This window comes from Phascolarctos cinereus, unplaced genomic scaffold (genome assembly GCF_003287225.1).
Source record: "Phascolarctos cinereus isolate Bilbo 61053 unplaced genomic scaffold, phaCin_HiC Scaffold_2;HRSCAF=192, whole genome shotgun sequence".
Taxonomy (NCBI): domain Eukaryota; kingdom Metazoa; phylum Chordata; class Mammalia; order Diprotodontia; family Phascolarctidae; genus Phascolarctos; species Phascolarctos cinereus.
In genome coordinates this window covers 44683542-44700167 of record NW_027555625.1, presented here as the reverse complement: position 1 = coordinate 44700167, position 16626 = coordinate 44683542, and the positions used below count along the sequence as shown (strand labels likewise).

Sequence of the window (16626 nt, the reverse complement as noted above, 5' to 3'; positions counted from 1 at the left end):
CCATGTCCTCTATCTATGTAAACTGCTTTTAACTGCCCTAATAATGATAAAGTACTTAGGAGTTATATGTATCATCTTCTCATATAGGGATTAACTTTATTGAGTCTCTAATTGTTACTCTTTCACGTTTGCCTTTTTATAATTCTCTTCAGTCTTGCATTTGAATGTCAGATTTTCTATTCAGCTCTGGTCTTTTCATCAGGAATACTTCAAAGTCCTCTATTTCATTAAATATCCATTTTTCCCCCTAAAGGATTACACTCCATTTTGTTGGGTAGATTATTCTTGCTTGTAATTCTAGTTTCTTTGCCTTCTAGAATGTCGTATTCCAAGCCTTTTGCTCCTTTAACACAGAAGCTACTTAATCTTGTGCAATCCTGACTATGGCCTCATATTATTTGAATTGTTTCTTTTTGACTGCTTGTAGCATTTTTTTTACTTTGACCTAGGAGTTCTGGGATTTGGCTATACTATTCCTAAGAGTTTTCATTTTGGTATCTCTTTGAGGAGGTGATTGATAGATTCTTTCAATTTTTATTTTACCCTCTGGATCTAAGATATTGGGGCAATTTTCCTTGATAATTTCTTGAAATACAATGTCCAGGCTCTTTCCTTGATCGTGATTTTCAGGTAGTCCAATAATTCTTAAATTATCTCTCCTCGATCTGTTTTCTAGATCGGTTGGTTTTTTTGATGAGATAGTTCACATTTTCTTCTACTTTTTTTTTCATTCTTTTGACTTTGTTTTATTATTTCTTTATATCTCATGCAATCGTAAGCGTCCACTTGCCCAGTTCTAATTTTTAAGGAATTGTTTTCTTCAGTGAGATTTTTGTACTCCTTTTTCCATTTGGCCTGTTCTGCTTTTTGAGGAGCTCTTCTCTTCAGTGGATTTTTGTGCCTCTTTTACTATTAGGCCAATTCTGTTTTTTAAGTTCATATTCTCTTCAATATTTTTTGTGCCTCTTTTACCAAGCTGTTAATTCTCTTTTCATAATTTTCTTGTACCATTCATTTCTTTTCCCAATTTTCCCTCTGCCATTCATCTCTTTCTTTAACTCTTCCAGGAATTCTTATTGGTCTTGGGTCCAAATACCATTATTCTTCAAAGCTTTTTTTTTTTTGTTAGCTGTTTTCACATAGTTGTTTTCTTCTGAGTTTATGTCTTGGTCTTCTCTGACACTGTAGTAGCTTTTTATGGTCAGATTCTTTTTTTGTTGTTTGCTTATTTTTCAAGCCTATTTCTTGACTTTCAGTTTTATTTTAAAGTTGGACTGTGCACACTTGAAGGTGGCGAGCCACTGTCCCAAGCTTTAGGCTTTTTTGTGCTGCTGTTTTCAGAGCTAGTTTTGGGGGTCTCAAGTTTTTAGTGCCTCCAAAGTGGTGTGATCCTGGGTGAGGTGTGGTTCCTGCTCTCCTGGTCTTTACCATAGAAGAGCCCCTGCTCCCCTGCAGCCATAAGCGTTGGCATTCCTTTTTTGCCCCAGAACTGTGACCTAGAACTACTTATGGGCAATAGGTTTGCTGATGAGTGCCAGCAAAGGGTCACCTGTAATCCCTTTCTAACCAGTTGTCTGACACCTTACCATCTCTGTGCTAAGAGCTCCTGAAGCTGCTACTGCTGCTGCTCTTGCTTCAGTCTCCTGTGTGGTCACAGACAGGTTTCCACCTAGTGTCACAGACTTCTCATGACCTGTTAAGTCTTCTTAGGCCAGGAAAATGTCTCACCTCAACCTTTTGCTGGCTCTGCTGCTCCAAAATTTTATTTGAGGCATTACGTTAACGTTGTTTAGAGGGGAATATTGAGAGAGTTCAGCAGGGTGGCTGCCTCTGTGCTGCTGTCATGGCTTCTCCCCACCCTAAAAGTTAGAACAGGTAACTTAAACAGGAGTTGCCACATAATCATAGCCTCTTTCATCTGTGCCATTGTGGTCCCAGGTTGGGCTGCAGCTCAGCCCTCATGGATGCACTCTTCTAACCCTTTGGTTTCAGCTTTGTGGGGTATCACAAAACACTCCTGTGTCATCAGCTGCAGCGCTTTCTTCTTTGTGGCTGGGTATAAACCTGCCACAGTATGGTTGCTCGACTTGTCAGAAGGAGGGAGGGGTCACTTCTTTTCCATATTCCTCTCCTTGTCATTGAAAATAGGTGAAGAAATGAAGTTTGATGAATCTTTAGATGATACCTCCGTGAAAGAGGAGGAATGGAGGGAGAGGGCTATAATTGTACTATTTCTTCCCCACCTCATATGCAAAGAAGCTTTTCCATTTTTGCTAGGGGAGGATCCACAATGTGCTTAATTTAGGAGCAATTAGTAGTTAGTCTGGGTGGTAAGTTTGATTCCAGTCGAGTAGTCCTAGGAGACTACGTGGGACCGTCACGGGAGAGCAGTGTGCATTTCATGATGAGGTTGGAAGCCAGATTGCAAAGTGTTTAGAAGAGAGTGAGAGGAGAGGAAGGGAAGGCGATGAGTATAGATGGCTTTTTCAAGGATTTTAGCTAAGAAAGAGCAGAGAGATGTAAGATGGTAATTAGTAGTAAGATCTTGTGAGGAAGCTCTGAATGTGTTTGTAGGCAGAAGGGAAGGAACCAGGCAGCAGATGGAAGATTAAAAAAGGAGTGCCAGGGCAGTCTGCTAGAGAGACCAGAGGGGATGAGATAAAGGCTACTTGTAGAAGGGTTGGCACAAAGGGCCCAGAATAAAGAAGGAGATAGTGGAGGATGCTGTCAGAGGGTTGTGAGATGAGCAGAAGAGAGATCTTGCAGGGGATGGCCGTGACCACCTGCTGTGTGCTGGGCACCATTCTAGGACTAGTATGGTACAAGGAAATGAGTAGCAGTACAAAGGGGGAAACCATATAATCCCTGCCTTCAAGGAACTTGCATTCTTCTGGAGGTAAAAACACATACACAGATCATTAATCCAAAATATAAAGAGAGTGTTTTGGTGGGGGTGGGAGTAGGAATCAGGAAAGGCCTCATGAAGGATGTGGGTTGGAGCTGAGTCTCCAAGGGAGCTAGGAATGAGATCAGTCTAGGCATAGGGAACACAACTTGTGCAAAGGCCTGGAGGTCCAGGATGCCTCTCCCAGCAGCAAGGATTACAAACCTGTGCCGCCACACCCAGCTGACAGCGTACATTTAACTCACGAAAAATAGGCCATCTTTCCAGAAGTGTGGTAATATAACTGACCGGGGGAAGGGCCCTCAGAGTGCTCTGTGCTCTCCCCAAGGAGAGCGTGACAGTCAGGGTCATCAGATAGTCATAGAAATGAGCACCTACATGCACCTCACTGGAAGGAACAAAGTGGGTGCCCAACAGTTGGGGAGTAGCTCAATAAATTGTGGCACGTGAGGGTCAAGGAATCTCAGTATGCTATTAGAGATGATGAGCACATGAGCACAAACAAGCTGGTGCACAGTGAGCTAAGCAGAGCCAGAAAACAGCACACATGATGACTGCAGCAGACGCAGAACGGTCCAACATGAGCAGGCCTGGCCCCAAAGCAGAGAGCCGAGAAGATTCCTACCCCCATGCCAGGGGAAGCAGGGCTGGAATGGGCAAGCAGCACTGCACGTCACACCAGATCTTTTTTTGTTGGTATGTGGATTGATTTTAATGAGGTTTTTTTCCCTCTTTTTCTTTTTTTTAAAAAGAATTGTTTGTGCTAAGAGATGCTCTCTGGGAAGGAGATGAGGTGGGAATATCAAGGAAGATTCAGGCAGTGTGAAAACAAGGGGCATTGACAAAAAGCCTACCCCGTAGCCGTAGCAGTGTAGACGTATTCGGGGCCTTCTGGACCTCACTTCCCAAACCCACCCCACTGCTGTCTTGGGCCCCAGGCACTTCCTTCTCTTTCCCAGTGTCTCAGACACAGAGCAGGCTCCGCTTTATCACTCTCCGCTAAGGTATTGAGCTTGTCCAGTGAGCCTTGTTCAGGATGCCAGAATTAATAGAGGCCTCACAAAAGTAAGGAGCAAAGAATAATGAGTAAAATGTAGGCTGGAAGGAGAAAACAAGATTAGAAGGGACTTGCGTGCCATAGAGAGTTCTTTAAGCATTGGAAAAAAACATAACTCAACTAGTGAACAGCTAATAAAATAGACCTTCAATGCTCTGCTCTTCTTCCTCCTCTATCCAGTAGATCTGATCATCTGTTTCAGATGCAGATCTGATGACCTCCAGTTTCTGTGGCCTTTACCTGCCTTCCATGCCCATTTCCCATTGAGCTTTAGAGTAGTTCTGCAGCCTTAGTTTGCTCTTAAAGCATTCTAGGAGCTACACCTACTAGAGATTAGAAGGAATCCTCTCACAGATGGGGGAAAGACAATAGGGTCATGGCAGAAGAAGGAAAGAAGAGACCTTATAAAAATCTAAATTTGACGTATCAGCCCTGCAGGCCTCTTAATTACAATGAGAATAACAATAATAGCAGCAGTAAAAACAATGACAAAGTCCTTTACTGTGAGTTATCTTGCTTGATCTCCCTAAAAACACTGTGAGGCCGGGCAGATTAACCAAGATGGTAGAGGAAGAGGAAGCAGTACAGTTCAGCTACCCCAGCAGCAATCTGAAGAAGCTTGTTGGATACAGCAGTGATAGGCAATCAAAGGAGAAATTATAGTGGGTCATCTTTCTAGCCCAAGATCACAAATTCTGCCTAAAGGAAAGTGACCAGGATAGGAAGGAGCAAGAGTACACCGAGGATCCCAAACTCAATGTACAGCTTAGGCCAGCAGCCTGGGGCACCCCAGAGAGGATCTGGGACTCAGCCACAGGCCACTGAGCCATTTGCGGGCAAGAGCACTGACTAAGAGCCCGGGTCCCAGCACAGAACATATCTTAGACTCCCCAGGAAATCAATGCAAGGGAGTGTCCCACAGGGGTCAGGATCTCAGACTCAGCACCAGGAGCTCTCAGCAAGGTCACCAACATCAGATTGTCTAGAGCCTTTGTTTCCAAGATCTTTTGGTGACTTAGAACAATTACATAACCTCTCTATCTCCGTGTTCTCACTGGGAAAAGAACTTGGCCCTGGGGCCTCAGAACAGAGTTATTTTCATCCAACCATAAGTGTTTGTTGAGGATTTTGAAAGGAGAACTTAGTTCTTAACAGCCACATTCCATCATCTGGTACCTAGAGCATCCGTTATGTAAAGAGAAAGACCATGGTTGTTCACATTTCATTTAGTTATAATTTTTAAAAGTCACAGATCCTTGGGAGAACATGGGCAGTGATCACAAAGGACAAGAAGACATAGCCAGATGTGATCTGTGGAGAGGATACACACAGTCCTGAATGGGGGCATATTGAATCACTGAAAAACAAACACACTTTCCCAGTCTGTAACCTCAGATGCCTTCTGAAGTCTTTCCTTTCCTCAACCTATCATAGGCACTCAGTTCCCAAATCTTGTTGGGAAGATCTCTCACCTATGTCCCCTCCATTCACACAGCCATCACTTTTAGTGCTTCCTGCTCACCTAGTCTACTGTAAGATCCTCTTTATTGGTCTCTCTGCTTTTACTCTCTTCTGTCTCCAGTCCATCCCCACAGAGCTGACAGACTATTCCTAAGGCACAAGCCTAACCATGTGACTTCCCATTGCTTGGAGGATAAAAGGCAAACTCCTTAGCCTACCATTTAAGGCCCTCCATGATCTAGCTCTCACCTACCTTTCCAGCTTAATTTCATACTGTATCCCTCCCTTTCTGCCACCTCCATGCATTCAGAGAAGCTATTCCTCATCTTTGGAATGCTCTGCTTTCCAATTTCTGCCTCTCAGAATCACCATCTTTCTTCCAGGGCCCGTTTAGTTGCCCTATCTTCCATAAACTTTCCCTTTTCAGTTTTCCTTGCTCTGCATGTGCCAGTGTGCATATATTCCCCGGTAGAGTTGAACGTCCTGAGGAGCAGGGACTCTGTACTTTTTGGTTTTGTGTTCACTCAGTAGGTACTTACGGCACCAGATTTTTGTCTTATCTTTGTTGTGATTCTGCAGAGCGGAGGAAGAAAAGGGCTTTTTGACACTTCCGTGAGAACTATTGCTTCTGACTCCTGTCCTGGAAGGGTAGGGCTCAGGCTGGTGGGGCAGAGTCACAGGAGCAGTTGGAGATTCTGAAGGCACCACTGATTATTTTCAGAGCGGGCCTCTGTCAAAGAGTAATGTTTTTCCTTCATGTTTGTTCTCACTCACTTCCTGCTACCAACTGCCTTATGCCTGAATTAAAGGGTTTCTCCAAAAGACTTAACAAGCTAGTAGTTTTTTCTTGTCCTGCTGGAACGTACCAATCATTGTGACATTTGCCATGATGGTGGCGTTCACCACGTGGGGCCGTCTTGTCATAACTGACTAGACTGACATTGCTAAACCTTTATCGCACTAACTGGCAGCTAGGAATTTTGGTTCCTCTAGAATTTAGCCATCTAGAGATGAAGGATATAACTTTGGGGAACCATCACCCTCATCTCAAAGTCAAATCCCAATCAGTAAAGTTGGTACTGTCAACTGGACCAAACCAACCTCTAGCCTGTGGATGGTTGGAGCCAAACAGAGCAGGCTAGAGACAGGAAAATCAGGAATCAAACAGAAGTTTAATTTCAAAGTGAAGGAAACAGTTTGCAAACAAGGAGGCAGATTAGACATGTGTGCCGGGGCCCCACCCCTAGTGGGGGGATCCGCCTCAGTGCAGCTAAGCCTTGATTTACACGCTTATAGCTAGACCAAGAGTCCCACGGTGTAGTATAGCAGCAGTGGTGGGGCACAGCAGCAACAGTGAGGCGAGGTTGTCTAGCGCCTGAAAGTCCGTTCATAGCAGGGCCTCGTGTGCGGACCTGTCGGTGCCTGTCCGAGCTCAGGGACTGTCAGTTCCAGAGAGTGAGTGCCAGGGAGTGTTGTTAGGCCAAGCTCAGAGCACAGCTTGCTTGCTGGGCCTTAGCGCTGGAAAACGGGATGTCTCCTAAATAGTGTCTTGACAGTACTGACACTTGTTCTAAGTATAATGTCCTTGGTGCCGGAGAACCTTGCGTTGCTCTGCTTTCTTATTGAAATGTCAGTGTGAGAAGACTGTGCTCTTGGACACTTTGTCTAGCCCTCTAATTCAGTTAAAGTGAATTTCCCAGAGGTTTTAATCATCAAACACAAGTCTTTCCAGCAATACTCATGTAGAATGCAGGAAGGTTAGAAGAAGGAATTACTGCGTTGAGCAGATTCAAAACAGACTGATGTGTGAAGACCATCCACAAGCTCCCTTGGGTCTGGATGCTGAGGTACAGTCAGAGTGGAGGCTTGTGGAGATCAGTGACTGCTGAGCAGGTGACTGTTTCCTTTGGTTCAGAGGAAGGGGAAACGTGAGAACTAAAGAAGAACTGTTCTCACTCTGAAGTTTCTACCACAGTAACCCAAGACACAACCAGACTCAGGGAAGATGTGGCGGGGAGAGCGATGGAGAGCAAATGAAATTTAAAATTCCATTCACTCAGCTTCAGACTCTGTGGGTGGCATCGTCATGGTACAGACCTGGTGTGAGCCTCTGCGGGGGGGGGGGAGGTGGTGTAGGCTGTGAAGGGGACAATGGCAGCACCTTTCTCCCTTCCCCAAACCCCCACCCTCAGCCAGTGTTTGCCATATCACATTCATCTGAAACTCATCGCATAAAGAAAGTACAGCAACAGCAGTGATATGGCTGCAATTTACCTAGGCCTTTAACGTCCTTCCATGTTGTCTTGTTTGATCCCATTCTGATTAGCATGAAGGGAGCTATTACAGCAACCTTGCTCTGGACCTACAATGTTGCTATGACCTGTTGTTGTCTAGGTTTTGTGAGGGCAGCTAGGTGGCACCACAGTGCACAGAGCTCCAGACTTGGAGTCAGGGAGACTCATCTTCCCGAGTTCAAATGTGGCCTCAGACATCCACTAGCAGTGTGACCCTGGGCGAGTCATTTAACCCTGTTTGCCTCAGTTTCTTCTTCTGTCAAATGAGCTGGAGAAGGAAACGGCAAACCCCTCCAGTATCTTTGCGAAGAAAACCCAAAAAACAAAATAAAACAAATAGAGCCATGAAGAGTTGGACACACGTGAAAACTACTGGGGAAAAAAACTTTTGGCTTAGATCTCAGAAAAACTGGCTTTTTTTTTTAACTTCAAGATTCTTATTTGGGTTTAGAATTCAAAATAATGTCAGATCCTAGTGGATCTGTCCTGATTTTGAATGGAGATGCTAAATAAATCACTTTAGTTTTTGATACATACTATGGTTCTGGTTGACATACTTTATCAAATGCAGCCTGGATGAGTAGCCGTCTTTTAACTGGGATGCATTTTATAGTCAGTTTTAGTGAGGAAGGAATAGGCACTCTTGGAGATTTTGCATTGAGAATCCTTTAGCATTCCACATGTCTGGAAGTGTCTTGCTGAGTCATTGAATAACTGAAACAGTGTGGGAAATCAGCAACATAGAAGACAAATGTAAAATAAACTCTTCCAGTGCACTGTCTATAGTATACTCGTACTACCTTATAGGGCAACACGATTATACTCATGCCTTTGAAAACTCTCAAGGCCCATTTTAAATGGCCGATTCACGTGAGCCAAGCTTATGTGTGAAGTTCCCTTCTGAACTGTTACCCTGCACATTAAACCCTATCCCATTTAGGACTTGTTTTGTCACATCTTCGTAGGCTCCCAAGTACATTCTGCTTCAAGGTCCCTGCACCAAATTGTGAGGCTGCGTATGTGTTATAATCAGCTGATGGAGGAACCCGTAAGCCAGTAATAGAGTCTCTTCTGTCAGGCCAGTCAGTGCTGTCTGCAGTCTTTGAGTCTGAGACCTCCTCACTCAATAGTGGTTTTGTTGATGGTTGACTCTTGGCACCAAACTGGAGCCATCACAAAGATCCTATTAACCACAGCATTTGTTTCCAGCTAAGTGTCAAGGATATAAATGAACTCTTCAGGCTGTGGGCACCTCACCCCTGCCTCACTGTTTATCTGGGTTGCCCTTTGAAATACCACTCCATTCAAGGTGTTTCTTTGAAGCCTCCTGAGCTAGCTAATGAGACTGGTTTCTCCTTCTTCTTGCTGCCTTAATGCCCCCAGGGCATAGACTTTGCCCTTAGTATTCCCAAGGTCAGCCTGATTTAGCATTGCTTCACAAACCTGCAGCAAGGTTATTCTTGCCCAATGGAGCATCCTAATTCAGGCGCCACTTCCTTTTCCTTAAGTGAGATCCAGGAGTACAAACCACAGAGCACTCAAGACCACTTACTCCTACACGCTCCTACCACCACCAGACGGGTGGCAGGGAAGGGGCGTGTTGTTCAAAGCACTCTTTCGAAACACACCACTGCATTTCTTTTCCAAGCCACATATTTTGTCTCTGGGTAAATGCAGAAGACACAATATGGTCCAGTAGGCAGAACAGTGGATTGGCAATGAGGTGACTCAGGTCCTTGGTTTGCTGTATAATCATAGATAAGATAATTTCCCTTTTTTGACTTAACTTCCCCATTTATAAAAGGGGAACCTTAAAGGGCCACCTCATCATCAGAGACTGGAGTACATGAAGGACTCATCAGAAGAAGAATGAACTCTGGATTTCTAAGAAACCAGTGCAGGGTGTCAAAAACAGATATCGAATCATACCTCCTGACGAGGGCAGAGTCAAAATAGTAGAGTGGTAGGAAGCAGTGTGTGAGCTATAGTCCGTAAACTCCACCCAGATCTAGAAGATGCACCAGGCCAAATCCTAACGGGGAAATTCAGAAAGTGTGGTGAGTGAAAGATGAAATGACTGAGGAAACAAAGGTCCAAGCTTCCAAGCACATCGATGTATTAAATAGTGCATGCTAATTGCATAGCAAATCTGGACCAGTCAGCTTCTTCACCTTTGGCACTGGACCCAGAATACAGGGGGAGACAAATTTTTATACGTTAAAAGCAATCAGATAAGACCAGTTAATTAAAAGAAAACAACCAAGAAAAGAGCATTAGAGAATCTGATTTCTAATTGAGGAAAGACTAGGGATTTTCTAAGTTGGGAAGGGGAGACTGAACAGGTACAAGTCCCTGAAATCAGAAGAAGAGGTGTCTCGCTTCCCCCAGGTGTCTGTGAACAAAGGAAGTGGAAACAATAACTGATTGATCAGTATGGGGCCAGTTTTCAGATAAGACTTAGGGGTTGCTTGAGATGTACAATTGTGAGAAAACTTGTTGCATTGGTCTTTGGATCTGACTGAGTTTCTGGTCAGCATGACCAAGATCCTTAGTTAAGGATCTCTGAGAGGTGATCCAGCTTCCCAGCCATGAAGGGCTAGGTTCAAACAGTGCAACAAAGTCCTCTCGACAATTCTGACCATTGAAGAAAGTGTTTTTCACAAGACAGAAATTGGACTAGACCTATAATTGAATAAAAAGGGAACTGAGCTAGCTCCAGAATTGAGTCACCAGATGGAGTCAGTGTGGTTCATTCAATTCCCACTGTCACTTGGTGTTCTCATCTCCTCAGTTCCTTCAGTTTACCTCAGTTGCCCCTTTTGATTCATGGATCACTTATCTATAAGATAAATCTATTAAGTTTTTCATATATTCTTAATCAGGATTACATAAGTCCGGTTACAGAGCTCACAATGGACTAATTTTGACAAGAGGGATTTGCATGCCACCAAGGTAACTAAGAAAAATATAAACGTAAACACCATGAAACAAAAGGCCAAAGCAATACAGTGACTAACATGAGGTCTCCTTGTATCCCAGTAACCCACTCACAATGTCCATTTAATCAGCACCTTTTGAGTCCCAGATGTCCTAGGTAGTCATGTAGTCCTTGCATGTCTTCTTTTAGACATTCTGGAATAGGCTTCATTCTTAGGGCTGCTCTGAAGGAGGCTCTGCTTCTCTGGTTCCAAATCACTGTAGAGATTCCTAGACAATTCTGATAAAATCTGATAGTAACAAGACTTAACACAATTTAGTACAACCTCTTAAATTTCATTTTCCAATAACTAGTTCATCTGATAAAACAAGCTCAAATCTTATGAAACTAATCCTATTAACAACAGAGATACAAGAATAACATCAAATTAGGAACCCATAATTCACCTGAAACTTCAGAGATTTTCAGTTTTCATATATCACTTGATGTTATTTTTACCTAAATCCTCTACCTGATATAAGAATCTTTTAAAAAATTCATGAGTCTAACTTGTAAAATGAACTGTTCTGATTTTTAATATTCTCAAACAAATATTTTTAAAATGGGAAAATAATTTCACTTTCTTTACAATTATCAATATAATTTTATATGTAAACTCCTTAATCCAATTTTGAGAACTTATTACTAAAAACCTGAATTTTCTTGCTAGATACATTTGGAAGCCAGTCACATACGTGTGTATATAGTTCACAGAGAAAAAAAAACAAATATGGTTACTTTCTCAAAATTTACTATTCCAATTATTTAGAAAACTTTTACATCACATCTTTGCATTATCGCTTTGTCTAATCCCCCTTTTTGAAAGCTATCCTCCTTATAATTTGACCACAAATACAGATTAAAATTGTAAGACTTTTCATACTTGCATCCTATTATAGTAATTCAGAGATAGTCTAGTATCAGTCTATTAATTAATAGATTTAGTATTGTACTTACAAAACTTCTGCTGCTCACCTGCCCTGATTATAGAAACTTGCTGTGAAAGGAAAAGGAGGGACATAGTCATAACAGTGCCAAGACTTGTCCCCTTAAGGGCACAGACTGACCTGACATTTAACCATAAAGAAGAACTCTCTCAACTCTGTTTGATTCCAGACATGACCCAAGAGAAGCCTACAATTCTGTCATTCTGGCCTAACAGAGCTTTCTAGCTGCTGACTGGGGCTAACTCTAGCAACACTCTGCTGTTGCTCAGACCCAAACCCAGATGAGAAACTTCAGAGCTCAGAGCAGTGCGGCAGCAAAACAGACTTTGAGAGCACTTGAAAGCTTACCGGTGTCCAGCCTGTCCCCAAGACCTTAGAATAACATGGCTTTCAGTACCCCAAGAAAGCAGCACTAGGCCAGCCCAGCCTTCCCTCCTTAACATCAAGTCTGAAATCAGGAAGGAGGCTGGAAGAATGGGCAAACAACAAAAGAACCCCACTACTGAGCTCTGATGGAGGTAAGGATGCTCAAGACACAAATGCAGAAGAAAATGACTGAGAAAAACACAGCTTGGGCACAAACTCACCTAGAATTCCTGGGAGAGGTGAAGAAAGAAGTTTGGGGTTTTTTTAAGAGAGAAGATTTTTAAAAACAAGTTTTAAAATATATTTTATAAACAAAATGAGAGCACTTGAAAAAACTGGAAAAGAAATTTGAGCTATAGAAGAGAGAATTGGAAAGTGAATTAATAACATTTTCTTTATTATAGAGGGTTGTTCTCATTTTTAGGGGAGGGGGAGTATGGAATTTCCAGGAATGATTGTGGTATTAAAAAGCTATCAGTAAAACAAATTCTTAAAGGGGAGGAGAGGACTTTAACTTTACTCATAGGGTGCCAGACTCATAGCTCTAGATTAGGAAAGGACCTTTGTCCAGCCTCTTCAATTTTTTTTTTTGGTTGGGCAGTGGGGGTTAAATGACTTGCCCAGGGTCACGCAGCTAGTAAGTGTTATGTGTCTGAGGCCAGATTTGAACTCAGGTCCTCCTGAATCCAGGGCTGGTGCTCTATCCACTGCACTACCTAGCTGCCCCCAGCCTCTTCAATTTTACAAGTGAGGAAAGTGAGGGCCAGAGAAATTAAATTATTTACCCAAGGTTATACATCTAGGTAGGCGGTACAGTGCCGGGCCTGGAGTCAGGAAGACTCATCTTCCTGAGTTCAAATCTGACCTCAAACATTTATTAGCCATGTGACCCTGGGGAAGTCACTTAACCTTTTTTGCCTTAGTTTCTTCATCTCTAAAATGAGTTGGAAAAAGAAATGGCAGACCATTCCAGTATCTTTGCCAAGAAAACCCCAAATGGAGTCATGAAGAGTTAGACATGACTGAAATGGCTGAACAACAGTAACACGTCTAGTGAGCAGAGTTAGAATTTGAATCTCAGACCTCTGACCAATGCCCTTTCCACTGTACCATGCTGTCCAGTCTTTCCCTGTCCCTCAGAAGATATTGTAAATGAAAATGAATTAGTTTGCATTGGGGAAGCACTTTTAAGATTCTCTCAGGGAGCTGTTCTCTACCCATCACCACCACCCTAAGTCCTTCCCCAACACAAACACACGTTCTTATTCCTGAGAAGGACTGCCAGTAGGGGAAGTATTCCCAAAAAGCCCTTAGAGTAAAGTTGTGGGCTGTTATCACCTAAGGTAAAATTAGATCACTTTCAAAGTCAAGAATGAGCATTCCCCACTGTGGAAACTCTAGCATTCAAGACAGTGGACTTCTTCTGCCCTGTCTAAGGAACATCCTTGAGTTGTCCTATTCCAAGAAATAAAGACACCTACAACAGTGTGGTCCCTCAAGAGAAAGATGGAAGCTTTGTCACTTGCAGAGTAATTTTGCCAAGGCCGTGGTCTGTAAGCCCTCCAAACCAGCGGTTGTGGAAGAGGATCCAGCGTTTTCCATTGGTAGTCCATAGAAGTTCTCATCCACAGACTTCCTCTCTGCAGATGAAGCAGCCCAGAAACAGCAATGCAATGTGTTTCCATCCCAGCCTCATATCTCATCCTCTCATTCAATGGAAAAAGATTTTCTTATTTTTCAAAACCAGCCTTTCCCCGCTCTCAGAGTGGAGTAGTGACTTGGACCTTGCCCCACAGAAAGTGGCACTGGGGCAGCCGAGAGGTGCAGGCTCCCCCTTCACTGACCACGCGGGTGGGTGACAGTTTGTGCTGTCCTGAGGAGAGCAGGCTCCCTGGGGTAGGCAGGATTTATTTTGTTTAATTTTATTTCATTTAAGTTTAGTAGAAATAAGTCTGGCAGGGAAACAAATGTTAGGGATTGGATTTTACAATATATGGAACCCAAGGCTGTGAATTCAGTAGAGGAATCTGGGTTACTGAGCATAGTACAACTGTTCTCAGCATAAATGTGATGACCTCATAATGAAAGATGCACATTTTCTTCAGTGGAACAAAGGAAAAATTAGTGAGATGATTCAATTACATCTCCCTTTTTCAATGGCAATTTTGCTTTCTCAATAGGTTAATTAGTAGCATAGCCGTCCCCTCCCCCCCTTCCCCAGGCCAGCCGTGGTACACTTTGCAACAGGGAGCTACATTATAATGCAGCTGTATCTCATTAAGCAGCCAGCCTAGCATTTTGTGTGCACACACGCCTACTTCTTCACCATGCCAGCCGCAGTCCCAGGACTGCCTTGCCCTCTTTCCTGGAACAATGAAGAAAAACACTGTCAGGACTGCCCCCCGGTTGGGGAAACCAAAGTCCCCAGCCTTTTAGCTGGGGCAGAGGAGGGGAACACTGGCGTTGGACCCATTTCTCTAAAAGGTTGTTAGAGTGTGGGCCAGCCAGCTGTTTCAGGTTAGCAGGAGCACATTCTGAAATGTAAAGGAATTTTTGTCAGAGAAGGTGAGGAAAGTAGGAGCTGTGTGTTCCCTTAAAGTCTAATTATAATTAAAGCCAATCTGACTGCAGTGGATTTCTAGATGATTTCACCTCAGGAATTCCACCTTCCAGACCAGCTGGACTCCTTGTCCCTGTATAGGACGTTGCATCCTCCACATCCATGTCTTTACTTGGTCTTGCAATGCTTCCTCTTGGAATCCCTCCACTCCCCTTTAAAAGTCAGCACAAGTGCCTCCTCTTAGATGAGGGTCTCTCCTCACCCCCACCAAGAGTTAGGGCTCTCTCTGTCCCCTGACATTATTTTGTATGTCTTTTATGTTTTTGTCTGTATCCTCAGTGCCTGGGACTACTAGATGCTTAATAAATGCTTATTTATTGCTGAATTCTAAGTCAAATTTTCTCTCATCCAAGCATATATGGCTCCTTGGTTGTGTTGACACAACTGTTTCTTATCCCCTTGCAGGTACATTGAAAGGAAAGCTTTTCTGGAGCGAGTGGATCACAGGCAGTTTGAAATTGAGCGGGACCTCAGGCTGAGCAAAATGAAGCCTTGATGGCATTGGAAAGGTGCTCTGGCAGCGTACCCCCGCTTATGGTGTGAGCTCAACTCTTGTGTGTCTGTGAAATCTCTCCTGTTCTGCTCCCCGACTGTTTCATGGAAAGGATAGTCCAATGCTCTGTTTTCCATGTTGAAGCTCAGTCTGTATATCTTGATCTCACATGGTATCATTTATTTTATTTTTATAAGTTGTTTCTGTGGGAAACTGTTCTGGGACTGGTGAAGAGGATGGCACCTTCTTTACGGCAGAGAGTGTGTGTGTGGTCTCATCCAGATCAAACGGGTGGCAGGGATTTTTTCCCAACTTCATTCTGCCTGTGGTGGAGAGAAGACCTCAACCTTGACATGGACACTTAGCCTAGGTTTGCTGAAATTATCGTGACTCTCTTGGAGCACATCCTTTGCTCTGATACCAATGCTGAGAAGAAAAAAAACAGGCCCACTTCTGCTGGCCAGATGCCAGATCGCTGGACAGTTTTGTATTCAGCTTTCTCCTGTGTTCTCTTACTCTCTCTGTCTCTGTGTCTCTCCTTATCTCCCTCCTCTCTGTCTCTTCCCCCACCCCCTAACTCTCACCCCCATCTCCCTCTTCCAGGATGGGACTCCTTTTAGCATAATGTGAAACTGAAATTATGGATATATTGTTGCTCGATTGAAAATTGGTTTTCCTTTAGCATTTTCTTCTTTCCAAAGTAAAAGCCAATTTTTCTAGACTCAACCCCACCACCAAATCTCTTGTCACATTCATTTGCCGGAGAATGTCCTCAGACTTTCTTTCCCATCCCTCATGGGCAGTGAAGACACCCAAACCCAGGTCAGCTTCAGGATTTCTCTTGAGAGCAGCCAGAAGGAACAGTATCAGTAATAGGCCAATGGTGGGATGGGAACAGGGAGCTGGGGCCAAACCATTTGCAATAATAAAAGCATTAAAGCCTAGACCTCCCACGTGTCCTTGTTTTCATATGTAACGAGTGTGCCTGCTAATGCTCCTGGAGGTTCTACATTGACCGGATGGCTTATCATCCACCTACAGAGCTGTTGTAGCCAGTAGCGGCCAAGGTCTGTGTTTCTCCTGTTATTGTTTCCCATAAAATTGTGTTGGGTAGGCATCGTCCCGCTTTTTAGTGGCCTTCAGAGCTATGAAGTCCTGGTTTTTTTAATCATCTTTTAATACAGGCTTGTCTGTTCTCATTTGTTCTTTGATAAAGGGGGACAAGCTGACTTAAGGAAACCTTTAGGCTGCAGTACTATGATCTGAACTGCTGTAGTCATCCTTGACAATTTTTAAAAATTCTGTTGATGCTTTTTATTTTTACAACATAGTCACTTTTAAAGATAATCCCCTTCCCTTTCTTCCCCAACTGCACCCTTTCCCCCTTCCCAATCCTGCAATTGAACCTTTCCTTGAGACAAAACAAAAAATCAACAAAAGCCTAGTACTTTATCTGACAGAGTTCTTTCCTGTTGTCCCTTTCCTCTGCTGGGAGGGGGGAGGTAT

The 16626-nt window shown here is 43.4% G+C and overlaps 1 protein-coding gene across 1 annotated transcript in view; it reads left to right on the top strand.

Moving 5' to 3' along the window:
* Positions 1 to 16064, top strand: part of CFDP1 (craniofacial development protein 1) — a 142710-nt gene extending 126646 nt beyond the window's left edge. The window contains exon 7 of the mRNA XM_020963556.2: positions 15033 to 16064. Within this exon, the coding sequence (XP_020819215.1) occupies positions 15033 to 15123 (91 nt within the window). The 3' untranslated portion in view covers positions 15124 to 16064. The remainder of the gene's footprint in view (positions 1 to 15032) is intronic.
* Positions 16065 to 16626: the final 562 nt, after the last annotated feature.